This window comes from Daphnia magna, linkage group LG3 (genome assembly GCF_020631705.1).
Source record: "Daphnia magna isolate NIES linkage group LG3, ASM2063170v1.1, whole genome shotgun sequence".
NCBI lineage: Eukaryota > Metazoa > Arthropoda > Branchiopoda > Diplostraca > Daphniidae > Daphnia > Daphnia magna.
Genome location: NC_059184.1, coordinates 7,279,089 through 7,305,336, shown reverse-complemented (window position 1 = coordinate 7,305,336; position 26,248 = coordinate 7,279,089). Strand labels below are relative to the sequence as shown.

Genomic DNA, 26,248 nt, shown 5'->3' with positions numbered 1-26,248 from the left:
AGTGCATTAATAATCGCACTTTACGTAGAAAATGATAAATTAGTCAGCAATTAGTAGTCGCTATCAACTTGTCGGAGCTCGTCTTCCCCATTTATTTTTCATCTTCATTGTTCTTGAAGGCATACCTTGGGCAGTGACAAAACCAATTCTTTATCTTCGATTCCACTGCATCTCTTGTCATGGATTTGTGCACTTCACAAACCCGTCTGAAATTGTGAAAAATATAAAAAACTGTTTAAATTTGGTCGAATGAAAGCTAAAAAAAAATGTATTTGAAGCATGCAATTTACTCACCAATTACAATATCACAAATAGTATAAGTTTTAAAAGCAACTTTATCCTCATTGAGGCCTACATAGCAGAAACAACTCCCACACTCGTAGGTCATGATTGATTTCATGACCCTTCCAACCATGGTATTCGTATTTCGTTATGAGCTAAATCAACAAATAGAGCCCTAGAATCATGGAAAAATAGTAACAACCTTGTTGAATAAAAATATCTATTAACTGAAGCAAGAAACAGAGATACTCTTTTCCAGCTTTCTCACACCATGCAGGAAACAGACGCTACAACCAAGTCCAGAATGAGCGTAAACGTTGCCAAGAACTGTTTGATGAACAGTCAAGTAAAAATGTTTTTTCCATAAATTACCAATAAACAATAACAAATCTACAGCAAGAAGGATAGTAAAAATAGAAAATAAAAAATTATTAAAAAAAATAATAGAAACTGCTTACAAAATTTATTGAACTAACCATCTAATGAGCGAAACGATAACTCTGTCGTAAAAGGGAGTGAGCAAATTTCCCCGCGCTGAAAAAAGATATGATAATAACGAATTTTATTAAGTGTTGATAGAGAGCCAAAAGAAAAGAAATGGGACGGGCTAGGGACATCAACGGGAGACAAACGAAATATAACGGAAAAATGGAAGTACTTCATTTTTCAAGGGATTGGATTGGAACATCTACTGGATGAACTCGTCGCAGCGGTGCCATTGGTACTGCTTTGGAGCCCCTATGGGACAACAATTCCTATCTGGGTACAGAAGCCAAAGATACTACCACGGAAGCAACTACAGAAGCCAGTGAGCTCCTTAATATTCATTTTTACCGAGTGTAATTTTGCACTTTGTGAACATTTACATTTTTCTGTTAAGATATAACCTTTCCTCCTAATGAATTTCTCATTCCTCCTGATACCACAGGGACTTTAGGAATAACCGATAATCCGAACACCAGTGCAGATTTCTCAGAAGTCTCAGGTAATAATCAAAAATTATCCTTTCCATTTACTGTTTAAATGATAGTGAAATTCTTCACTATGCATGTTTGTTTGTTTTTTCGCTTTTCTATCCGCTGATCCTTCTACCTAATGAATTTCTCCTGATACCACAGAGGATTTAGGAACAACCGATAATCCGATAACTACAGATCTTTCAGAAATCTCAGGTATCAATCACCAATTCTCCTTTCTATTTACTGTTGGAAGGGTAGTGAAATTCTTCAGTCAAAGTCATGGGCATTTTTTTTGGGTGTGTGTATATTTCATATAATGAGTTTCTTTAGTTAATAGTTTATCCCGAAAAAAAAAAATCTGATTAAAACTCCAATGCAGAAATAGTGTCAAATGCCTATGATCAGGCATTAACTATGACGGAACCAACGCCGAATATGGAAAACAAACCTGTTACCACAGAAGCAACTATAGATGCTGGTAAGCTCCTTAATATTCTTTTTCCCCGAGTGTAGTTTTGCACTTGGTGAATATTTACATTTCTCTTTTAAGGTAAGTGTAAAGCATCCTCCCTCTCGGGCGAATGACTTTATTGATTAAGACAAATAGATTACCACGGAACTCGGAGGCGTTTACCCACAATGATGACAGTGTATTACTAGACTAGGCCATAAAATATAAGAGAGACTACACGCATAAGAATACGAGAACTAAGGGGAAACAAAGTGTAAGTGGAGACAACGTAAATTGATCTTACCGTAGTAGCGCGAGCGATACGGCGAATTCAGACACGAAATGGACACGAATGGAAATACAATTCAGATAGGCACTTACGGAAACAGGTAGTCAGAGAAACACTTGTAGAGAAAACACTAAGGCAAGTTAGATGTCGAACTAGTGTTGTTGAAGGCAACTGAACATTTAGCGAGCTGCTAGCTGTCTGATCTTTCTTAGATTTTGAGTTCACCATGAAACCTCGCATCTCGTCAAAGTGGCGTGATGCTGTTGACGTGTCGCTATGTCGCGCGTGCAGCCAATCAGAGGGTGTTTGTTTAATGGCTTGATTGGCGTCGCGCGTGCGACCAATCAAACGGATGTTTATTTAATGGCGTGATAATGCGTCGCACGTGTAACCAATCACGGAAGTTTGTTTAGTGGCGTGATGTGCGTCGCACGTGTGAGTCAGACAGCAGGTGTTCAATTAGGTCAACGCTAAGATGTCTATGACAAATGGTTACTATGCGGATTACAATAATCGAGTAATATGCAAAAGAAGAGTAAATGCAAGAGAGTAAAATGTAGACATAATTATATGCCAAGGGAGAGTAAACATAATATTATAAGAATGTGGGTGTCATAATTAAATGTATTTGTAGGCCTTCGTTACATCGCTCCCGGCGGTGCGAGATTACGTCCCGTAATCAAACTGGATGCATGGCGGTGCGGTTGGTGGTTGTTGAACGAGCCTCTTCTATTGGATAGCCGCAAAATTTTCTTATGAATCGAAAGATACCCAACCAGCAGCAGATACGTAAGATGACTAGGCCGAGAATACAGAATATGCTGATGAAGAACCACATTTTAATGGTCTCCCACCAGCTGGTATAATGTATTACTCCAGCGGCTGTCACTAACACACTTGATGCGCTGGGCTGGTGATTCAACGAAAATTCGGTCGGTGGATGTTCATTCATGGCGGCTACTATATCAGCCATGACATTCATGTGGTTAAGTAGGTTGTCGTTGTAAGCAGGGTTGGTACGATGTTCATAATCGAAGAATTTTACGTCGTCGTAACGGAAGGAATGTGCCAGCGTTTGTTCCGGCAATACCATGTTAGCGTCAACTCTTTTCCAGGTGTTGTTGCGAAAAGCGTAAGGCTTATCGTTGAAGTTAACGAATCCGTTGGTCCAATAGCATGGGGAATATTTAACTAATTCCCAGCCATCGAGATTAATGGTATAATTGTTGAATTTTGGCTGTGGTCCGCATGACGTAATTACAGTTTCAAATGTGACGTTCACTGAGTTACACTTAACCACAACAGCAGTTTGTCCGAAAGCTTGTAATTTCGTGCACTGTGGTAATTTTAAATGTGAAGCAGCAAGCCAACCGTTATACTGAGCGGCTGCAATTGCTCTTTCATGTTTTGCTTTCCGGGCATCACATTCTAACCTTTGAATCATACGCACTAATTCATTTTCACGATCGGTAACACGGTCTTGAATATATTGTTTATTTGCCGCTTTGTCTAAATCTTCAGCGCTAGATGGCGCGGGAGTCTCTACGGTGATTGGCGGAAATTTTTCCATGATGGCCGCCGTTACCAGGGACAATTTTGATTGGCCGACGATGTTAAAGGCTGTAGTACGGTTGGAGCAGTGTTGTTGAGTTGGAACGCAAGGTGGCTGAGGAGTTAAATGGAAATCCAGTTGGCGGCGATCATCCAAGAGACGAAAATATTTTTCATCTCCCAATTTCTTCGTTAGTGAGCCGGTTCCAGATTCAACAATTCGCATTGTATGTTGAGATTTTTGCGTGTACGTTTTGTCCCAGACAAGTGTAAGGTGATTGTGGGATAAGCTACCAGATTTTGCGGAAGCTTTGCCGATAGGTGTCGAAAAATCTTCATCTTCCATTTGTTGATAGAGCTGAACTTGTTCGAGCACACAATTCAGAATTTCCGAATCGATTGTTTGTAACCAGTATCCGACAATTTCCGGATCACGTCCAAAAACATATTTGTTGTCCGATAAAGTCATATGATGTTCACCACACCTTTTATTGTTTATCATGTCGTAGCACTCGGTTGGTGTCGTATCAATAGAAATTTTGTCCGGCACGATCACTAATTGGCCGAAAAAGGTCTTCGTAATACGGCGAATGTTTATCCACTGCGCGCAAATAAAACCGGGAAGTTTTACCGCGGCACGTTCATCACTGTAAACGGTGTATTTCACTTGCACGGTATCGGTATTGTTTGTTTCCGGTTTGCAGTTTGAATCGGAAAATTGAATAATTCCCATATTCTTCGGTTCAAAACAATCGCACACAGTTGTCTCAAATGCCTGCGGGTGTAACCCGTAAAAGCATAGCAGCAGTAGGAATGGTAACGAGGACATTTCGATGTAAAAATATATGGTAAATGACATAACAAAAATAAAATGAAAAGTATACTGGCCAACTTAGTCTAAGTCATCATGTGGGTTTACTAGCTAAGATAATCAAATATGAAGAAGAAATAATGGAAGTAAACGTCAAAGTAAAAGAGAGAAAACAACAAGAAAAATTTCTGACGGCTTTTGAAAGGTCAACGATTTCCCGTCGGCTTTTCATCGGCTACGCCACGGCAAAATAATAGAAAAATAGGGGGTGTCGTAATATAACCGTTTTTTATGGTAGAAGGACACAATATTTTTTGAATAAATTTATATCGTTGGAAAGAGGGGAAAGTGAGCTTAATTATCAAAAAGAAAGAATTGAAAAATATTGAATCGTGTGGAAATGCTGACGAGAAAGAAACGTTTCAAAGTTTTTACGGCGGAAAATTTTTCTGCCGTGGAAGGTCACGCGCATATCTCGTTTTTTTTCTAAGTCCAATGCAGGGGAAAAGTACAAATGGGGGGAAGAAGCGGAGGGGAATAAAAATGGAATAGGGGGAGTAGAGAAAATAGCCTTCGGCAAAAAAAAAAAAGAACTTTGAATATTTTCAATATTGCTGCGGCGGGGAAGCTACAGTAGGAAAACGAAAGGGAAAGTGAAAAACTTAGCGTATGTTGGAGTGTGTAAGAATGGAATGCGCTAGCGGTGGCGCTGTTTTATGTGTAGTGTATATGGGAAAAGTCTTTGCAGTGATAGTAAAGCTATAGAAAATCATAAAAGGGAAGTGATATATAATGGGACTTAGAAAAATTTCAGCTGTTTCGTTCGTGTACGGATCTCTAAGAGAAGTGGGAGTTGTTGAACTGAATTGGAATACATTACTATCAAGGTTTTTCTAATTTCCTTTTCTCAATACTTTACTGTTTACTATTTCTAATGTTGTATTGCTACCGAATAAGAATAACAGATGGACTTCTAATAAATTCTACTATTTCTTTCAAGTTTTTTTTTTGTTTTTTTTTTTATAAATGTCTGCTACTTCTATGGAAAGTTTTGCAATTTATGGGCCTACTCAGAGAGGGAACAACTTAAATGCAAATATTTCAAAGAACACAGAGGCAAAAAGAAACAACAAATTATTTTATACTTGTTGGACACGACATTGCTTTATGGTATCCCAACGTATGGAAAGTATGTAAGAAGTTCAATCGTCTAAAGAGGTAATTTTCTTTTTCCTCTATATTTTTTTTTTTTTTTTGTGTTTGTTTGTTCGTTTGTTTTTTTTCAGAGTACTTCTGTTTCCTTTTTTTTTATACCTTTCCTTTGTTTTATTTTATTTTTATTTTTTCTCTACTATTAAGGGAGAGACTTACTTCTCTCTCTCCCTTCTTATGTTCTATTTATTTTATTTTTTTTTTATTTTTTATTTTTTATTTTTTTTTTCATGGGATACCATAAAACAACCAATGTATTCCTACTTAATAACTACAAAGGGTACAACAAAAAAAAAAGAAAATCACGACGGCGACGTCATTGTGGAGGCCGACGGGTGGCGGCTTGCGGCAACCCGTCTTCTTGTAGAGCTGCTCGGCGCAATCGTCGGATAATCAGGTCGATCCTTCTGTGCCGCCAATGCAGGAACTCCCGAGAATCGGTGCTGGGCGCTGGTGAATCGCGGTCGATGTCTGGTTGGTGTTGAAGTTCGTACGGTGATACGGCAGGTGTTGATGCTGGCATCCCAGCTCTTGCCCCGGGGATGGTGATTACGAGGATGTCTCGTCCGCTTCCGTCCAATAAAGTCATTCGACCATTCCATCAGTAAAGCGAATTGGTTTTCTTCGATTTCTTTGCGGGCGTCGTCCGGTAGCATTTTGGTGTTCCGGCTTTTCTACTGACAAATCGTCCTTGGACTCTGTTGGTGGATTTTCGGACTCGTTAGTGTCGCGTGTGGAGTTGTCATCGGAAATTGGAGTGGAATGACGCTGACTTGTAGCATCGGCGCATATTTCAGCGGATGGCAACTGATTTTCTGTATTTTGATGAGATGAAACGGCGACGTTCTCTTGGCTTAACTTTCGCTGACCAATTTCTTGAGTCGGAAAATTAGTGTCAAATGGGAGGGCGTCACTGTCAAAGGTTTCGTCTGGATTGTCAATGTCGGGTCCGATTTCATTTTCGAAGATATCGGTAGTCTGAGTCGCAATCGATTTGCGGAATCGATTTTCAAAGTCCAATGAGTTTTCAATGGATGGACAATCTTCAGTCTTCCAAAGCATTGTTTCGTACAAAGGTTTCAAACGATTGACGTGGGTACGCTGGCATACATAGGAATTATCGGCTATATCTACTGTATTATTGGTATGTACTTTTACAACTCTATAAGGACCTTTATATTTCGAGGTGAATTTCCTACTGTCACCTTCTTTAACTACACGAATATCTAATAAAACTCTATCTCCTACGACATATTTTCTTTCTTTCGCGCGTTTATTATATTGTTCACGCTGACGATTCCGTGCTTTCTCGCTTTCTTCACGGACTCGCTGAAAGCTATAGCGTAATCGATCAGCTAAATTTCCTACATAGTCGGATACAGATTTAAAAATTTGAGGGACAGCGTCTAAAAATTCATTAATGGGAAGATTAGGGTCTCTACCGTGAACTAAATAATAAGGGGTTTCAAGTGTCGAAGAGTGAACTGAACTACGATAAGCGAATAAAACATCGTCTAACATATTTTCCCAATTTGCATGTTCTCCGTCTTTCAATTCTTTTCTTAACATCGCGGTTAGTGTCCGATTAAACCTTTCTGTCTCGCCATTACTAGCGGGATTGTAGGCCGTTGTCAATCTTTGGTCAATTTTTAATTTCTTACAAAAATAACGGAACAATTTCGAGGTGAAATTCGTTCCACGATCGGAAATAATGGCTTTAGGCATACCATGTCTTACAATTATTGTTTTATATACACATTCTGCCGTGGTTTGGGCAGTTTGGTCTTTTAGAGCAACTGCTTCCACCCAGCGACTAAAATAATCAGTAATAACTAAAATATAACTATTTCCATTAGGCGAAGCGGGAGTAATAGGGCCTAAAAAGTCCATGCCAATTACTTGGAAAGGGGCTTTAGCAATTTCATGGGGGTGCAAAAGTGCTCTATATGTGGAAGAAGTGTTAGCTATACAAGTTTCACAAGCTTGACAATATTCTAAAATATCTTTTCTCATTGTAGGCCAATAATAATGATTTTTGACCTTCAAATACGTTTTATAAAAAGCTAAATGTCCACCCATCGGTGCGTCATGTAATTCTTTTAATACTAAATGGCGGAGCGATAAGGGTAACACTACTTGACAATTAATTTCGTTACGCTTACTATTTTTGGAAGGCACTTCGTGGCGATAAAGTGTACCTTCTCTAATTTCAAAATACTCAATTTCTTTAGCCCATTCAGGTTTAGATTGGCTATTTTCCTCATTGAGCTCTCCTTTCTCTAAATAATTTCTAATGGCTACACAAAGGTCGTCTTCTAGCTGTTTTTCGCAAATTAACTTAATATTATTTGGTACCGGCTGAATACTAGCTACTTTCAATCGTGATAAACAATCAGCATTTTGATGAATACGTCCAGGCCTATACTTTAATTCATAATTTGTAGCAGCTAATAGTATAGCCCATCTACCTAACCTACCGTTATTATCTTTCTGATTTTTCAGCCATTGCAAAGGACGATGGTCACTAATAATTTCAAAGGGTTTATCCAAGAGATAATGTCGGAAATGTTTAATTGCATCAATTACGGCTAATGCTTCTTTTTCCGTTGTACTGTATTTCATTTCGGCCTTGGTCAATTGTCTACTAGAGTAGGCTATTGGATGTTCTTGCCCATGCTGCATTTGAGACAGCACGGCTCCTATTCCATAATCGCATGCGTCAGTAAAAAGCAAAAATTTTTCGTTAAAATTTGGATAAGCGAGGACTGGGGGAGTTACCAGAGAAGTGCGCAATTTCTCAAAGGCAACCTGTTCCTCCGTTCCCCAGGCAAAAGGTTTTCTACTTAGATCTTTATGCGTTAATCGAGTTAACGGCTTAGCTATTGAACCGAAATTTTTAATAAATCTTCTATAATATCCAGCAAGCCCAAGAAATGATCTCACTTCGTCAACAGAAGTTGGCGTTTTGTAATTCCCTATCTTATCAATTTTAGCAGGATCGGGTTTAATACCGTCCGTTGAAATAACATGCCCTAAATAATTTACTGAACGTTTAATAAACTGACATTTGTTAAGTTTTAATTTTAAATTTGCTTCTTTTAATAGGGTAAAAATTTCTCTGATATCTCGTAAGTGATTTTCAAAAGTGTCTGAAAAAATTATGACATCATCCAAATATACTAATGCTTTACTTCCTAAGACGTCTCTTAGTTCATAATTCATTAATCGTTGAAAAGTGGCTGGTGCATTACACAAACCGAATGCCATTCTTTTAAATTCGTAAAGATTATTTTCTACAACAAAAGATGTTTTTTCAATATCTGGATCATGAACTTGAATTTGCCAATAGCCGGAAGCTAAATCGAGAGTTGTGAAGAATTTTTTTCCGTATAATTTATCTAAAGTTTCGTCAATTCTTGGCATGGGAAAAGAATCTTTCTTTGTAATATCATTTAATTTCCTATAATCGACGCAAAATCTTATTTCTCCATTCTTTTTCTCTACTAATACCACGGGTGAAGCCCATGGGGACTGCGAATATCGAATTACATTTGCTTGAAGCATTTCTTGCACTTTGTCTTCTAATAATTTCCTTTGGTTATTTGTTACTCTATATGGGCGTTGTCGAATGGGGCCTCGTCCTTGGGTATCAATTGTGTGTTTAATAAGGTTAGTATTCCCTAGTTCGGAATCTTTTGACGCAAACAAGTCGTGGAAGTCATTTAATAATTTAGAGAGCGGTGCTTGAAATTCAGTGTCGACTTCTGAAATTACAATAGGCTCAGTTATTTCGTTAGGCTTCGCTTCTCGTTGATCTAAAGCTATTTTTCCGATGACATGATGAATAATTTCAATTACGCCTAATTTGGTGTTTCTTGGGATTTTGACTTGGTTTAACGAATGGTTTTCAACTACAATATTATACGTTCCATCTCCCGATACTTTTCCGATAAATTCTTCAATATAAACTCCTGCCGGCAAATTTTCTACTGGTGTAAATATAAATGCGGTGTTAGGGGAAACATACGGAAATGAACCCTTTAGCTGGCCTACAATTACGAGCGACGTCTGACGAGATAGCGTCGTCTTTTTGACCGTCGTAACTGCCATTTCCGGTACCCTAAAAACAGAAGATGAGCCTTGCCCATCTCTAGCTAGATAAATGCTCTTCGTTTCTCCATCAAGCTTAAATGCGTGTTTCTGAATTGCGTCCCATCCAAGGATACAATCTTCAGAAATCCCATTTGTAATAATAAATTCTTGTTGCAAAATTGACTCTCCGTATCCAACGGGCAAAGTCACTTTTCCCAACGTATGTAACTTTTCCTCCCCTACATCATATAAATCGAAATCAAGCTGACTGCAGATCACCTGACCTCTAGGGGGCAACTTTTTAAATACTCTCTCGTGAATAATACTTTTAGACGCGCCTGTATCAAATAATGCTTGTAACGGGACCTGGAAAATTTTTAATGGAATTCTTGGAGTTGATTCATTCGTAATGGTTGTTAATTTCGCGACTTGTCGGGATTTAAAATGAGGCTCTTCATCAACTGACCCGAAGCTACAGTTGATCCCTACTGGTTTCCCTGGTTTTGCGGGGAACCTGGTATGTTAGGCCTATTGGTGCTTCTGAACTTAGGGCAATTATTAGATGTATGGCCGATGTCCCGGCAAGAATAACATATAGGAGGCTGAGCTTGTTCTAGTCCTTGACGTTGATAACGGCGACAATCTGCCTGAATATGACCACGATAGCAACAAAAATTGCAAATTATCGACGGCTGTGTAGGCCTATTGTTGGTGTCGTCAGATGATCTCGGAAACGGTGGTGTAGCGTTTGTAGGCCTATTCTGTGTGTTTGAGAATTGTCGATTGCCACTATTGTTAGGGAAGCGCGGCGGAAACGGTCTACCATTACTATACTGGTTAACAGTAGGCGTTTGAAAAGAAACTTGCTTCCGGTATGCTGCGTTTGCCGGATAAGAGACGTCATTTTTATTTAGTTGAAGTTTTTTCACGGTTTGCATAAGCTCATTAAGTACGTCTTTAATTTCTTCGCTTTCTGTTTTCTTTTTTTCGACAGGTTTATCCCCGTGGCGAATATTGGCAACTGCCTTATTCACAGCTTCTTTTTGGTCTATTATCATCTGCTTAATTTCTTTTAACTCTGCACTGTTGGTGTCTTGTGACCCGTCTATGGATCGAATAAACTCCTGTTTTTCGCGATCGGTTTCCAACGCTTCTAGTCTGAGGGCATACACCCGTGTTGCTGCAACCAGTTCGTTAAAATCTTTAAATTCCTTATATTTGATTTTTGTCTGCAATTTGGAGTCTAATCCCTCAATAAATTTTTGCATGAGAATAACTGCAAACGATTTTTCGGAATGACCTACGGGATACGCGCGTTTAAAAATTTCCTGTATACGTAGCGCGTAATCGACAACTTTTTCACCTGGCTTACGTTTGGCTTTGTTAAACTTTTGAAGATATAAATCAACATTTTCATCGCCATGAAAATGGTCAAGCAATGCTTCTTTAATTGACTCATAATTATGCGGATGTTCTTTTAAAATTGCCTGAATGACGGAAAAAGCTCTGTCCGTTAATTTAGCACGTAACATCTGAATCGTTTTTTCTTCCGACCATCCCGACCCATCTACTATACTTTCAAATGATTCTAACCAAGAGTCCAAACGAGTAATAGGGCTTCCGGTGAAAGAAGGAAGTAATTGTAACCGGGAGAAAGTATGCTGGTTATTTTGAAAATCGTCCAAATCTCTGACTGTTGCTGCTCTGGTGGGGGAAGTATTGTAGGCCATGTTGTTATTTTGAACCGGTAATCGAAATCCTAAATTTCCCTGTTGCGAAGTCTGAGACTGTGCTGGAACGCTGCTCGTAGGCGATCGAGATTCGCAACAACGTCTGCTGTCCGCCTGGACCGTTGTTCCGGGGAAAGGTTGTGTCGATTTGTAGGCTGGTTGTGTGGTTGACGAATAGGGCGGTGGACGGTGTGTCGCACTGGTATCGGTGGTTGAGGGGTTCTCGACAGCGGTGGTACTTGCTGTGGTGCCACGGATTGCTGTGGTATCTGTCCCGTGATATCCAGTGATAGCAGTTGTTTCAATTCGGTTTTGGTTTGGGAGAGCGTTCGTTTGATCTCCTCTGCTAGCTGTACGTTGTTCGGTCTGCTGGCTCCTGGGAAATTGTCCAGCTTCCTCAGCAGTAAGTTGATCTCGGGCGTCAGTGGTTCCAGTGGAGTCAGTAGTTGCAGCTCCCGTATGTATAGCGTAAGGTTGCGAATGTCCGCCAGAAATATTTGTTGATAGGCCAGAGATACCGTCTGCAAGTGAATGGAAAGGTCTTCCACTTCTTGCGAGAGATGGCGATATTGATCCTCTCTGTGTCTGTATGTGGTCCCACAATTCAGGGTTAATTCCAAGATAGCCCTGCCTTTCTGCAAGTCGGTTATGCTGTGAAACTGTCCCAGCAGGAAGGTCAAGAACTGTCTCGCATACGACGTGAAAATCGCTTTCAGCTCGGACGTCTGTTGTTCCGTTACTGTCGTCTTCTTCGATTGTGCACTGAGTCTCACCTCTAGGATCGACGTTAAGTACTTCAGTAGGATCGTTGGTTCCTTCCACACCGTCGATGGGTTCTGGTCGTCTTGATATAGCTTCGTCAGTCGGATGTCCTGTATCAGACGAATTATCTGGGTCTGCACCTTCGGATCGTTCGACTGGAAATCCGCTTCTCTCTCCTTCAGGCTCTTGATCGCAAGTATTAGGGACGGGAGCTTGCTCGCCTTGGTTTTGAATATCTTTTCGTGATTGTTCTTGACTATGTTGAATAGATGGCTCAGGCTCAGGTTCAAGTGATTTTCCATTCGGTGTGTTCTTCGTATGGAAGAAACCGAGAACTGTGCTTGCTAAAGAACTAGTTTTGGTCGCTACTTTCGCAGGAGATTTAGAGGGTGAAATACGTACAGCAAATCTAGCGAAAAAGGAAGGTGATCGTTTTCCTGACGCAACCTCGGACGTAGCGCTTGCTCGAGTTTTTCGGGAGGGAGTTGTATCAAGCCCCGCTACGGCTTTGTACGCAGCGTTCGATCGTAGTTTTCGTAACTGAGAGTTCTTTGGGTGTACTTTGGGATTTAAAACTGGGGAAGCGGATCTACTAATTGCTTCGGCAGTGGTCTCCAAAGTCCTACCACTCTGAAGTGTATCTGGTGCAAACTGAGTTTCGGTAGTCAAGTTATCAAAATCAAGGGATCGAGCTACGGTTTCCTGATCGGGTAAGGTAACAGTTATTTCGGGCTGAAAGTGCTTGTTTACAGGGGAATGTACAAGTTTATGCCCGCCAGTAACAACATCATCATTCATTGTGGTTGAGTTCCAAAAAGCGCTGCCACCATTATGTAAAGCATCCTCCCTCTCGGGCGAATGACTTTATTGATTAAGACAAATAGATTACCACGGAACTCGGAGGCGTTTACCCACAATGATGACAGTGTATTACTAGACTAGGCCATAAAATATAAGAGAGACTACACGCATAAGAATACGAGAACTAAGGGGAAACAAAGTGTAAGTGGAGACAACGTAAATTGATCTTACCGTAGTAGCGCGAGCGATGCGGCGAATTCAGACACGAAATGGACACGAATGGAAATACAATTCAGATAGGCACTTACGGAAACAGGTAGTCAGAGAAACACTTGTAGAGAAAACACTAAGGCAAGTTAGATGTCGAACTAGTGTTGTTGAAGGCAACTGAACATTTAGCGAGCTGCTAGCTGTCTGATCTTTCTTAGATTTTGAGTTCACCATGAAACCTCGCATCTCGTCAAAGTGGCGTGATGCTGTTGACGTGTCGCTATGTCGCGCGTGCAGCCAATCAGAGGGTGTTTGTTTAATGGCTTGATTGGCGTCGCGCGTGCGACCAATCAAACGGATGTTTATTTAATGGCGTGATAATGCGTCGCACGTGTAACCAATCACGGAAGTTTGTTTAGTGGCGTGATGTGCGTCGCACGTGTGAGTCAGACAGCAGGTGTTCAATTAGGTCAACGCTAAGATGTCTATGACAAATGGTTACTATGCGGATTACAATAATCGAGTAATATGCAAAAGAAGAGTAAATGCAAGAGAGTAAAATGTAGACATAATTATATGCCAAGGGAGAGTAAACATAATATTATAAGAATGTGGGTGTCATAATTAAATGTATTTGTAGGCCTTCGTTAAATAAGCCTCTAATGAATTTCTCGTTCCTCTTTGATACCACAGGGGCTTTAGGAATAACCAATAATCCAACAACTATTGCAATTCTTCCAGAAAGCTCAGGTATATCAGTGCACTACTTCCATTCTTTTTCGTTTTCAACCCTGTCACGATGATTGCTCGAGCCATGTGTTCCTCCAATACTCCTTTTTGATAGGTCTGTCAAAAGGAAAGGCCATAATGCGATAGAGATTGTAAAGTTTCCATAAAATAGTTTTACTGCAGTGATAATCGATTTTTTATCATCGGAAGTTAAAGTTTCCCATTTTATCTCTTATGTTGCTTGTTATCATTGGTCGTTTGATCCATTTAGTTTCTTGTGCTAAATTAATCCAAACTGCATTTTGTTTTAGATAGCGGAAATGTATCAGAAGATGAAATCAGAGTTTTTACCAAAATAGCCAACAAGGTAAGCAGTAGTGAAGCATTTATTCGTTTCAAGGTACATTTAGATTTCACGCATTTCTATTTCATTTCAGATAATACAGAAAAAACTGGAAACAATCGAGGAAAAGATAGATAAAGTGGTAGAAAAGATTAATGGCGAAGAGCAGCGTTACTCTAAAAAACTGGTAAGTAACTCTGTTTTTCCTTTGAATTTTATTGGCTTTTTTAAACAAATGGGAATCGAATAGCGTTTGCAAATGTAACTGTATATTTACAATTCCAGACAAACGTTGCTTTTTTCGCTCAAAGGAACAGTAGCTTTGATCAAAAGAATACTATACAGCCGTACCTCATAAATCGATTAAATGATGGAAAGGCGTTTAACCAAGCATCAGGAATATTCACAGTGCCAATTAACGGAAACTACCATTTCTACTTTACCGGTTATTACGGAAATTTTTATTATTTTTCTCTTAGATTTATGCAATAGTCGGATGTCGAGCGACATTACGAAGCAGGGTGGGTCTTTCTTTCAATAATTCCAAGTGTTTTAAATTTAGCATTGAAGGCCAGTGCGGAGATTTCGGGCACAAGCATTATCACTGTTCGGCTCTGGGCTAACAGAAATCAGAAAGAAAAAACTGCACAAATGTTGGCCGAAGGTCATGTCAACTCCAACGACATGCATGGGTGGTTCCCTGTGATTCTACAGGCTACAGTTAAGCTGCAAGAAAATGACACTGTTGAGGTTGAATTACTTGTCGGATCCATTCATGAAAGTGAAAATCTAGAACACCTTATAACTAGTTTTGGTGGCTTTCTTGTAAGCCCTGAAATTGTTTAACAAGACGTAGGCGATGTCGATTAAACACGAACTCCGAATACCCACTATACATTGCGACCCCTAACAATTTTCGTTTGAATTTAAAACCATAAAAATAAAACTGCAACCTAATAGTGTAAACATTCCGACACATGATCATCATGAATCGTAATTTTTAAAATTATTGGTGTCACAGTACCCTTTCCCAACGGAACGCATTGCGTCCGTGCTTCCAAAGCCAATCATGGACTGTACATGAAATTTTAGGCTTGCTTCTGGAGCACAATCATATTTCTGATGAAATCATTTTGGATCAAATCAAGCCAATAAAAATGAATGTAGCACCAAAAAATGCAGTATCTCATCTCTTGTGCTTTCCCTACCTTTATGCGTCTGAATTTAATATGCTGACGTTTAGTTATTCGTTCCAAGCTGTGTGAGACAGCTCGAAGCTTATGTACATAAAACGGCAGTAAACACAAGGCAAACAATGGCATTTGAAGCCTTGCCACTGTTGGGCTTGCATGACACGAAAAATGATCATTAGATAATAACATAGACGATGAATGACAGCTATGATTAGAGCACACTACATCAGTATAATCAAGGCCAGACTATAGAGATTAAGAAGGGATGAGTTGCGGCTGCAATCAAGTAGCAAACTAGAAGTTGCAGCAATTTCGTCCTCAAATTCAAATTGTTGAGCCTCGTTGGCAACATGTTCGGCTAGCTTAGCTACAGCAGACTCGACGAGAGATTTCTTCATTTCGGCCTACAAAGTTCATATTCGAAATAAACAAATGTTTCAGGTAAAAGGACTCAGACAAAACTTTACTTACGGAAAACTGTTTGAATGCTTTAACGAAATTCGATCCGTTGTCCGTTACAACATGACTCACTTTGTATGCCGGCAAACCGTATTCATCCATGACTTGCATAATATTTTCTGCTACTTTGTCGTGAGTATGCGACCCTGTAGAATAAAATGAGAAAAATGAGTTTCTTATTTTCTTCACATAAAAATATGTAATCACCTGGGAACCTAAGGCAAGCAATCGCAGCTGACATCCGAATAATAGTTCCATCAGGAAGCATCTTAAGCCAGTGGGCTGTAACAACCATAAAACTGCGTCTCTTTGCATCCCAAACGTCAGCTGTCAAACAGACATGCATTGCCATTTGGAATTCGTTTTTGATATGGGACTTAAACTTTACAAATTCTTTTGCAATAAGTAATTTTAAAGATTTCGTTTTTTCTCTAGAGATTAAGAGATTAAGAGGGGTCTTCATGCGCAAATGAGTCGCTTTGGTGATCAGTCGGCTGCATGAATGTAGCAAATGCTCCGCGCTTGGCCTAATTCTTGTTCCTGGAGTTTTCTGTCATTAAAACAGCGAAAGTTAAGCCTTTTTCAACTTTAATTGAATACACAATTAATGGGAATGGCGGAACATTCATCCACAAGCTCCATTTGCGACGAAGACGATTCCACAAAGAGTCAGCAAAATGACCTTAAAACACAGCAAGGGGAAAGCTTCAACTACGACGACATTTTGGAACATGTAGGGCAGTTAGGACAATATCAACTACGTACATTTTTATGGCTCTGCGTACCCGCGTTTTTCCCGGGTATGGTGGTGATGTCTTACACGTTCACGGGCGCTGTTCCTGATTATAGGTAAATAATCTGTTAAATGTTTATTGTTTGTTCAAAACTGTAAATGTATAACTCTTGCTCAGATGTTTTGTAGAGGGCTGCGATGCTGACTATAGCGTTTCGTCTGAGTCCAATCACTTCTTCACGCCTTGGCTAAACAATACAATTCCCTGGAAAGAAGACAATACCCCGGATCAATGCAATCGTTACAATTACACTTGGACAAACTTAGAAGAATGCCAGCAACCTAACGCCCCGACTGACCCAACAATGATTGTAGGATGTGACCATTGGATTTATGATACATCATTATTCCAATCAACCATCGTCACGGAGGTTTGTTTATCATATACTCCTGTAGAATTGCTTTTTTTTTTTTAAATGTAAGAATCATTATTTTACAGTTTGATTTGACCTGCGAAAACGAATGGAAAGAAACCCTGGCCAGCTCAGTTTACATGTTTGGAATGCTAATTGGTGCAGCAACACTTGGCAACATAGCCGATAGGTATACCTAGTTTTCTTATACAGAATTCAAGTCAGTAGGTGTATAGGTATCGAACCTGTTTAAGGTTATCCTAATTGAAGTAATATTGTTGTTTAGAATTGGCCGCAAGTTGGCGTTTTCTGTGAACGTTGTGCTTCTTGCCACTCTAACCACAGGTTTGGCATTTTCTCCGAATTTCATTACATTCTGCGTGTTGCGATTTTTGTGCGGCGTCACCGCCATCGGCCATTTTCTTATACTTTTCGTATGGGGTAAGTTGTTTGGTAACTTTGAAACTATTCACTACTGAAAAAACGATGAATTTATTACTCTTCTTTCCAATTAAAAACGTTTCCCGGTAACGAGTTAGGTGTGGAAGCTGTTGGCAAGAAATACCGTGTGATGTGCGGTTTCATATACCAGTGCGTTTTTACCGTCGGATGCGCAGTCCTTGGTTTGGTGGCTTTTTACATCCGCGATTGGAAAAATCTGCAACTCGTCATCAGTGTTCCAATGTTTGCCCTCGTCTCCCTTTATTGGTAAGAACTCCGATTGTACGTGTTTTACATCAAGTTGTTGCTGATCTATGCATGATTCTCTGAAATGAAAAGGGTCGTCCCGGAATCGATCCGTTGGCTAATCGCGAAGAAACGTTACTCGGAAGCCCGTCTCCTCATCCTTCAGGCGGCGAAAATGAATAAGAAAAACGTGCCAGATCACTTGATCTTTGTTGAAAAAGAAAAAAGCGACGATGTACACACCAAAATCCTTAAACATCTTATATATTAAGTCTGCAAATGTCCATTGAGTCAAACAAAACATTAAGATTTTTATAACAGCAAAATTACGACACAATCATGTCTACGAATATTTTAACAGACAGGTGGCCGCGATCACGAAGGGGAACCAGTTTCCGGCAGCGTTTCAAAGGGAGAGAGCATTCAAGATGTATTTCATTCCAAAGTTCTATTGAAGAGATTTGCGATCATGTTCTTGGCTTGGTAAGTATCAAGTTTGTACATCAAGTATATACTATTAGCATCCCAGAACAACGATTTAATTGTGATGGAAAAACCTAAAGGATTGCTGCCGTGATGGGGTAATACGGGATCACATTTGCAGCGACGAACTTATCTGATGACTTCTTCCTCAATTATGAACTAGCAATGCAAGTATCCAATTTGTCTATAGCTCACTGATTTCTTATCATTTCAATTGATTACCCACAGGGCTGTGGAAATCCCAGCCTATATTAGCGGTATCTTTCTCGTGGACAAACTTGGGCGAAAACCTACCCTCAGCGGCGGTTTGATTGCCAGTGGCGTAGCTTGTCTGATAACAGGCCTTGTTCCTGAAGGTATGAATTAGATATATTATTTTGCTTAAAAGGGCAAAGAGAAGCATGAATAGCTGCTTGATTGTGATAAAGATCCTCCGGCAATCAGGATCACTTTTTCCATGCTCGGAAAACTGTTCATATCGTGCGTGATGGCAACGGTCTATTCCTATACGTCAGATCTGTTCCCTACATCAGCTAGAAGTGCTGCAGTAGGACTCTGTTCGACCTTTGGCCGTGTTGGTGGGATATTAGCACCTATTATAGCTACCGCTGTAAGCAAATTACGTAAAATATTACGTTACTGGAGATTACCTGAATTTACAGCTTATACACAGGGAAGGAAAATTGATCCAGCATTGCCTTTCATAGTATTTGCTGGTGTCAACCTGAGTGTAGGACTCCTTTGTCTTCTTTTACCTGAAACTAACAAGACAACTCTACCGGACACAGTTGAAGAAGCCGAGGAAATGGAAAAGTAAGCGAGTTCCTTAGTTAGTTCTATTTATTAATTTTTTTATTTACTTCTATTTGTGATATGTTATTTTATGCACATGTTGTCTTTTATACGAATGCTAGGTATACCTTATCATGTTTGCGGCGGAGCAAGAATCGAATGGAAGAACCAAAAGGAACAATCGATGATTCAGTGTCGATGTAGACTATTTTTGTCAATATTTTGATCATTAACACTTTGAGGGTTCTTTAATCAACTAGTATATTTAAAATCTTACCATATATGGAATACAAATTTAACATCTCCAGTGGCGCAGTTGGTTAGCGCATGGTACTTATAAGACAGTAACTGATTGTGCTGATCGATAATGCAGAGGAAAAAGGAGTAATGCCGAGGTCGCGAGTTCGAGCCTCGCCTGGAGAACTTTTGGTCTTTATCCACTGTGACATTCTCAATAATTTAACGTGTTCTATTGCACACAAGTTTTCTAACAAAATAGGTCAATAGGAGTTCGATCGAGCTATTACAACCTTATTAATACCTTTAACGAGTACACAACAGTTTAAAGACTGGAAGGCTTCACCGTGATTGGGAATGCTTAAGAAAATGTGAAAAAGTCTTGCAAAGAGTTGGGATTCTAAATGCACGCTACAATATGTGTTTCGTAGATCCGTGGGATTTTATGATTAAGTAAGTCTTTGAAGCCTCCTAAGCCGGGAATTAAGAGTTCTAGTCCTGCCAGTGGTACAAACATGTAGTTGAATATTATAATGCAGAATACATCTTCAAAATTGTTGCTTGGTGATGGGTATTTATCACGTAAACAGGTTCATGTTTTCAAAATTTAAATGCAGATTATTAATTTGCAAGCCTCTGTGGCCTAATGGATAAGGCACCGGCCTCCTAAGCCGGGGATTGCGGGTTCGAGTCCCGCTAGAGGTAAAGGCAATGGATAGTTAATGGCATTACGTTTATAATTGTTTTCTTAAAGCCGAAAGGTTGATAAAAATAATTTACATCTTAACTGCGATGTGGGCGAACACTCTGTGAATGATTGTGTCATGAAAATCAAAAATCTGTTAATACCTGTACTTAATGGGAATTAACACTTTGAGAGTTCTTTAATCTACTAGTATATTTAAAATCTTAATATATACGGAATACAAAACAAATATCTTCAGTGGCGCAGTTGGTTAGCGCATGGTACTTATAAGACAGTAACTGATTGTGCTGATCGATAATGCAAAGGTAAAAGAAGTAATGCCGAGGTCGCGAGTTCGAGCCTCGCCTGGAGAATTATTGGTTTTATTCACTATGACTTTCCTAATAATTTAACTTTTTCTATTGCACACAAGTTTTATAACAAAATAGGTCAATAGGAGTTCGATCGAGCTATTACAACCTTATTAACACCTTTAACGAGTACAATATGTGTTTCATAGATCCGTGTGATATAATGATTAGGTAAGCCTTTGTAGCCTCCTAAGCCGGGAATTATGAGTTCTAGTCCTGCCAGTGGTACAAACATGTAGTTGAATATTATAATGCAGAAATCATCTTCGAAATTGTTGCTTGGTGATGGGTAGTTATCACGTAAACAATTTCATGTTTTCAAAATTTAAATGCAGATTATCAGTTTGCAAGCCTCTGTGGCCTAATGGATAAGGCACCGGCCTCCTAAGCCGGGGATTGCGGTTTCGAGTCCCGCCTGAGGTAAAGGAAATGAATAATTAATGGCATTGCGTCTATAAATGTTTGTCTCGAAGCAGAAACGTTGATAGAAATAGTTTAGATTTTAACTGCGATGTGGACGAACACTCTATGAATGATTGGGTCACGAAAATCAAAAATCTGTTAATACCTGTACTGAATGGGAATTAACACTTTGATGGTTCTTTAATCTACTAGTAGCGGAGAGTGGGGTCAATTGAGACACAGGGCAATTGAAACAAAAATTGTTTCTCTCGCCGTATACGAGGGATTTTCTTGAAAAAAATTAGGGTTAATAGAATGAGGGGTTTACAAGTTTAGAAAAATTTACGAGTTTTTTTATTAAAAACTTTTTAAGATATCTCGAAAAAACTGTTTTTTATTCTCCGTCTGTTAAATTTGCGTTTTCAATTGTTTTATTTTAACCCCTAAAACGCTACGTTTTAGTAATAAAATTAGTTTCAGATGATTTGCAATTCATTTTTCTACAATTTAATGTCATTTAATTTTTCCCTGCACTCTTAAATAATTTTTAATAATTAAATGTAACGATGACCCTATTGCAGGGCAATTGAAACACTTTATTTATATTCCCTGTCTGCGAGTGGTTGCATTTTTTTGCAAGTATTTGACGTAATTCATTTAAACAAATGTAAATCATCATATTAACACAACTATAATACTTGTATTCGCTGTTTGGGATTTATTTAAAAAAGCATGTTGCTTAATGTTTTTTTTTTAATTTAATTATTTAAATATTTTAAACTAAATTACGATATAATTTAAGCATATTTTAAAAATCTGTAAATCGCATTGTACCTATTGGTAAAATTTGATCACACTAGCAGTTGTGGCTGCTGAGATATCGTGATTTTCATTTTATGTGGGTATAAAGAAGCTTCCTTATGGGAAAACCCGCGTTGCAATTGCGTTGACACACCGTTTCAATTGCCCTGCTACCATGGCAATTAAAACACTCGAAGCAACCTCAGTTTTTTACAATTTACTACTATTAAAATTAATCTTTTCTCATTTGAAAAAATACAGTTTAGTAACTGAGATAATAGGCTACAATTCTATATAGCTTTTATATTAAATTATTCAGTTTTTTCTTCAAGAAATACAAAAAACCAAAAAGTGTATCAATTGCCCCCACTCTCCCCTATATTTAAATTATTAGTATGTATGGAATACAAAGTAAATATCTCCAGTGGCGCAGTTGGTTAGCGCATGGTACTTATAAGACAGTAACTGATTGTGCTGATAGATAATGCAAAGGTAAAAGAAGTAATGCCGAGGTCGCGAGTTCGAGCCTCGCCTGGAGAACTTTTGGTCTTTATCCACTATGACTTTCCAAATAATTTAACTTGTTCTATTGCACACAAGTTTTATTAACAAAATAGGTCAATACGAGTTCGATCGAGCTATTACACACTTATTAACACCTTTAACGAGTATGGCACAACAGTTTAAAGACTGGAAGGCTTCACTGTGATTGGGAATGCTTAAGAAAATGTGAAAAAGTCTTGCCAAGAGTTGGGATTCTAAATGCACGCTACAATATGTGTTTCATAGATCCGTGGGATTTTATGATTAGGTAAGATTTTGTAGCCTCCTAAGCCGGGAATTATGAGTTCTAGTCCTGCCAGGGGTACAAACATGTAGTTGAATATTATAATGCAGAATACATCTTCGAAATTTTTGCTTGGTGATGGGTAGATATCACGTAAACAATTTCATGTTTTCAAAATTTAAATGCAGATTATTAATTTGCAAGCCTCTGTGGCCTAATGGATAAGGCACCGGCCTCCTAAGCCGGGGATTGCGGGTTCGAGTCCCGCCAGAGGTAAAGGAAATGAATAGTTAATGGCATTACGTCTATAATTGTTTGTCTCAAAGCCGAAAGGTTGATAGAAATAATTTATATCTTAACTGCGATGAGGGCGAACACTCTGTGAATGATTGGGTCACGAACATCAAAATCTGTTAATACCTGTACTGAATGGGAATTAACACTTTGAGAGTTCTTTAATCCACTAGTATATTTAAAATATTAGTATATATGGAATACAAAACAAATATAATAAACAAATATTTCCAGTGGCGCAGTTGGTTAGCGCATGGTACTTATAAGACAGTAACTGATTGTGCTGATCGATAATGCAAAGGTAAAAGAAGTAATGGTGAGGTCGCGAGTTCGAGCCTCGCCTGGAGAAGTTTTGGTCTTGATCCACTGTGACAATCTCAATAATTTAACGTGTTCTATTGCACACAAGTTTTCTAACAAAATAGGTCAATAGGAGTTCGATCGAGTTATTACAACCTTATTAACACCTTTAACGAGTACACAACAGTTTAAAGACTGGAAGGCTTCACCGTGATTGGGAATGCTTAAGAAAATGTGAAAAAGTCTTGCAAAGAGTTAAATTCTAAATGCACGCTACAATATGTGTTTCGTAGATCCGTGGGATTTTATTATTAAGTAAGTCTTTGTAGCCTCCTAAGCCGGGAATTAAGAGTTCTAGTCCTGCCAGTGGTACAAACATGTAGTTGAATATTATAATGCAGAATACATCTTCAAAATTGTTGCTTGGTGATGGGTAGTTATCACGTAAACAATTTCATGTTTTAAAAAGTTAAATGCAAATTATTAACTCGCAAGCCTCTGTGGCCTAATGGATAAGGCACCGGCCTCCTAAGCCGGGGATTGCGGGTTCGAGTCTCGCCAGAGGTAAAGGAAATGAATAATTAATGGCATTGCATCTAAAAATGTTTGTCTCGAAGCAGAAAGGTTGATAGAGATTATTTAGATTTTAACTGCGATGTGGGCGAACACTCTATGAATGATTAAGTCACGAAAATCAAAAATCACACAATTACAGCGTCAGCTGTAGCTTCTCTAGGAAGAGATAAGCATTTCTGCTATTGTCCCTCCGCGACAATATTTAAAATCTTAGTATATATGGAATACAAGATAAATATCTCCAGTGGCGCAGTTGGTTAGCGCATGGTACTTAAAGACAGTAACTGATTGCGCTGATAAATAATGCAAAGGAAAAAGAAGTAATGCCGAGGTCGCGAGTTCGAGCCTCGCCTGGAGAATTATTGGTTTTATCCACTATATGACTTTCCCAATAATTTAACTTGTTCTATTGCACACAAGTTTTATAACAAAATACGTCAATAGGAGATCGATCGATCTATTACACACTTATTAACACCTTTAACGAGTATGGCAGAACAGTGTAAAGACTAGAAGGCTTCGCTGTGATTGGGAATGCTTAAGAAAATGTGAAAAAGTCTTGCAGAAAGTTGGGATTCTAGCTCACGGTACAATATGTGTTTCATAGATCCGTGTGATTTAATGATTAGGTAAGCCTTTGTAGCCTCCTAAACTTTTTCGCGCCAGTTGCCGCTGAAGAGTCGTAAGAGTAAAAGCTTCGGTCGGTAGGCTCTCGGGTTTTTTGCGATCAAGTGTCAAATAAACGAATTTGTATTGCCGCACACAAATACGCAATCGAAAATAAATACGAAAATTACTTTTCGAATATCGCCAGTGCTGCGAGTATAACGAGGTAGATGCCAACTAAGAAGCCAGTAGGGTCTATATCCACATTCATTGTTGAAATAAGTAAGGCCCACAACTATAGTATTATAAGTAGGGGAGACCGGGGCTGCTTTGACTTTGGGGTTGAATGGATTTTGCATGTTTTGCAGAACCAGTTGTTAAAAAAATTTTTTTATTTGTACAGCCTTGTTTCAAATTCCAAATAACTTGAGGGGATGAATTTTCGTAAGTTAAAACGCTTTTATTGTTAAGTTAGAATTAAATTTAAAAACAGGTATCTAAAATTGTTAAATTTTTTTTTATTATTTTTAAGATAGTTTTTCTGTGTAATTAAGAGAAAAAATTCAAAATAGTAACACTTGAAGAAAATGTTATTCTACATTTTTCTATACTAATTGTAATTATACTGAGTGTCCTATTCTTATAGAAATTTGTAATTTTTTGTCAAAGAAATTTTTGGGTTAATTGGACCAGACACTTGTGGGGTTGATTGGCAGCGTTTTCTGTGTTGAATGGGAGGAGTTGTGGGCGGAGCTAAGTTGACGTTTTGTTTGTGGAAAGCAGAGCAGACAATCAGTGTGGCAAAATTTTCCAAATATTTATCATTCATAAATAATAATACTGTGTTACTATTTGTCTTAAATTTATGTATAATAATCTTTTCATTTCTTGGTGAATGTCTACTTAAAAAGAAAAGGCATGAAAGAAGGATTTCAGGTGAACATAATGTATTACTTGGTTGACTAAACTTGATTAGTTCTCTCGAGATCATACTTAGATGAAAAAACAACTGTAGCTGAATAAATACAATAAGACGGTTATGAAAACAAGTTCCTTTTGGCTGCACGTTCGTATCTGGTTCTGTTTACTACAGAAAGGGCAGAAGAATTTTTAATCGACAAGTCATCATCACATTTATCTCCCTTCTCACAATTTTTCTTTCGTGTAACTTTAACACAATCATTTTCTTTGTTTTCATCATCTATGCATATATCTTGGTTGCCCTTACTTTTCACTTTCCTTGGTTTATTTGTCGTAGGTATTGCAAGTCCCTTTTTCTTAGCTTGAATGCGATTATGGTGATCTTCTATAATTTTTTTCTCTGGAGTTGATGTTAGAATTTTAGTTGAACCTACATTACACGCTTTCTTTTTCCTCATCCCAGTTTGTTTTACCATTGGAAATGGTTGAATTTGTTCTGGAGTTATATGGTCTAGGCTTGAGTTATCACTTGTCACTGATGAATTGTCTGTAGCAACAGAGTCGGGTAGTTCAGCAGAAGGAACTAATGTAAAAATTGTTGACAAGAAAGACACTATTTGAAATAGTTTGTAAATGAATATTACCTGCCAAGTCTGTTACCAATGAAGGTGCAAATCTTGATTGATCAATTGCATATCGGTTGAATGGATAAATTCCAGTAGATTTGAAACCGGCTATCATGTTTGATGGAGACATTTTTTGCTGGAAAGCGGGACGAGTCAATTCTGCAACTTCCTTGATGCTGATTCGTTGGCCAGGATGACGTTTTAACCAAGAGTGGTGAAAGGCAGAAAGTGACTTTTTGAACGGCCCAAAGACGGTGACATCTAAGATCGCGAATAAAGTCAAACAGCGAGCAATATCAATACTCCTAACCCTAAAAATCAAGGGGGAAAAAACCCATTTTATTAAGAAGACGCAATCGAAAATAAATACGAAAATTACTTTTCGAATATCGCCAGTGCTGCGAGCATAACGAGGTAGATGCCAACTAAGAAGCCAGTAGGGTCTATATCCACATTCATTGTTGAAATAAGTAAGGCCCACTGCTTTCAGGATTGATTATCCCGCAAGGCCAGATTACTGCTGGCGCAGAAGGTCAGTCGGGTCTTACGGGGGTGAGCCTGCCAGACTGTATGCCTTTCTTTCGGGTAAACTTTTGTTTGGTGCCGTAGCACTTTATTCAACGACTACTGCGTTCGCCGTTATCGGGCTTGCGCTAGTAA

At 38.7% G+C, this 26,248-nt stretch overlaps 2 protein-coding genes, 1 long non-coding RNA gene, 9 other non-coding genes and 1 pseudogene across 13 annotated transcripts; 12 read left to right on the top strand and 1 right to left on the bottom strand.

The window, feature by feature from the left end:
* Positions 1 to 1,052: 1,052 nt before the first annotated feature.
* LOC123470791 lies at positions 1,053 to 15,392 on the top strand. The gene is made up of 9 exons (XM_045171617.1): positions 1,053 to 1,090; positions 1,211 to 1,267; positions 1,401 to 1,454; positions 1,621 to 1,719; positions 13,844 to 13,900; positions 14,191 to 14,246; positions 14,317 to 14,409; positions 14,508 to 14,667; positions 14,785 to 15,392. The coding sequence occupies exons 4-9, from the start codon at positions 1,656 to 1,658 to the stop codon at positions 15,066 to 15,068; spliced, it is 714 nt and encodes a 237-aa protein (XP_045027552.1). The 5' UTR covers positions 1,053 to 1,090; positions 1,211 to 1,267; positions 1,401 to 1,454; positions 1,621 to 1,655; the 3' UTR covers positions 15,069 to 15,392.
* LOC123470789 lies at positions 2,580 to 4,359 on the bottom strand. The gene has a single exon (XM_045171616.1). It carries the CDS (start codon positions 4,263 to 4,265, stop codon positions 2,661 to 2,663), a length of 1,605 nt encoding a protein of 534 aa, XP_045027551.1. The 5' UTR covers positions 4,266 to 4,359; the 3' UTR covers positions 2,580 to 2,660.
* Positions 5,089 to 6,805, top strand: LOC123470792. Of its 2 annotated transcripts, XR_006644626.1 has the most exons (3): positions 5,089 to 5,230; positions 5,393 to 5,561; positions 5,835 to 6,805. It is a non-coding gene; the product is annotated as an uncharacterized LOC123470792 (long non-coding RNA). The 2 variants fall into 2 exon arrangements; XR_006644627.1 differs by lacking the exon at positions 5,089 to 5,230 and having other exon boundaries at positions 5,371 to 5,561.
* A 946-nt stretch (positions 15,393 to 16,338) lies between the features above and the next one.
* LOC123470788 lies at positions 16,339 to 19,007 on the top strand (annotated as a pseudogene).
* A 276-nt stretch (positions 19,008 to 19,283) lies between these two features.
* Trnai-uau lies at positions 19,284 to 19,405 on the top strand. Its single transcript has 2 exons — positions 19,284 to 19,321; positions 19,370 to 19,405. It is a non-coding gene; the product is annotated as a tRNA-Ile (tRNA).
* A 446-nt stretch (positions 19,406 to 19,851) lies between these two features.
* Positions 19,852 to 19,924, top strand: Trnar-ccu. The gene has a single exon. It is a non-coding gene; the product is annotated as a tRNA-Arg (tRNA).
* Positions 19,925 to 20,156: 232 nt separating this feature from the next.
* Trnai-uau lies at positions 20,157 to 20,278 on the top strand. The gene is made up of 2 exons: positions 20,157 to 20,194; positions 20,243 to 20,278. It is a non-coding gene; the product is annotated as a tRNA-Ile (tRNA).
* A 347-nt stretch (positions 20,279 to 20,625) lies between these two features.
* Positions 20,626 to 20,698, top strand: Trnar-ccu. The gene has a single exon. It is a non-coding gene; the product is annotated as a tRNA-Arg (tRNA).
* Positions 20,699 to 21,896: 1,198 nt separating this feature from the next.
* Trnai-uau lies at positions 21,897 to 22,018 on the top strand. Its single transcript has 2 exons — positions 21,897 to 21,934; positions 21,983 to 22,018. It is a non-coding gene; the product is annotated as a tRNA-Ile (tRNA).
* Positions 22,019 to 22,468: 450 nt separating this feature from the next.
* Trnar-ccu lies at positions 22,469 to 22,541 on the top strand. The gene has a single exon. It is a non-coding gene; the product is annotated as a tRNA-Arg (tRNA).
* A 245-nt stretch (positions 22,542 to 22,786) lies between these two features.
* Positions 22,787 to 22,908, top strand: Trnai-uau. Its single transcript has 2 exons — positions 22,787 to 22,824; positions 22,873 to 22,908. It is a non-coding gene; the product is annotated as a tRNA-Ile (tRNA).
* Positions 22,909 to 23,353: 445 nt separating this feature from the next.
* Positions 23,354 to 23,426, top strand: Trnar-ccu. The gene has a single exon. It is a non-coding gene; the product is annotated as a tRNA-Arg (tRNA).
* A 247-nt stretch (positions 23,427 to 23,673) lies between these two features.
* On the top strand, positions 23,674 to 23,794 carry Trnal-uaa. The gene is made up of 2 exons: positions 23,674 to 23,711; positions 23,759 to 23,794. It is a non-coding gene; the product is annotated as a tRNA-Leu (tRNA).
* Positions 23,795 to 26,248: the final 2,454 nt, after the last annotated feature.

Bases quoted from the DNA above. Each gene is read 5' to 3' on its own strand.
- LOC123470789 (XM_045171616.1), bottom strand. From the start codon at position 4,265: ATGGGAATTATTCAATTTTCCGATTCAAACTGCAAACCGGAAACAAAC.
- LOC123470791 (XM_045171617.1), top strand. From the start codon at position 1,656: ATGACGGAACCAACGCCGAATATGGAAAACAAACCTGTTACCACAGAA. The intron at 1,720-13,843 runs GTAAGCTCCTTA...TTGATACCACAG, and splicing joins AGAAGCAACTATAGATGCTG to GGGCTTTAGGAATAACCAAT. The intron at 14,410-14,507 runs GTAAGTAACTCT...TTACAATTCCAG, and splicing joins AGCGTTACTCTAAAAAACTG to ACAAACGTTGCTTTTTTCGC.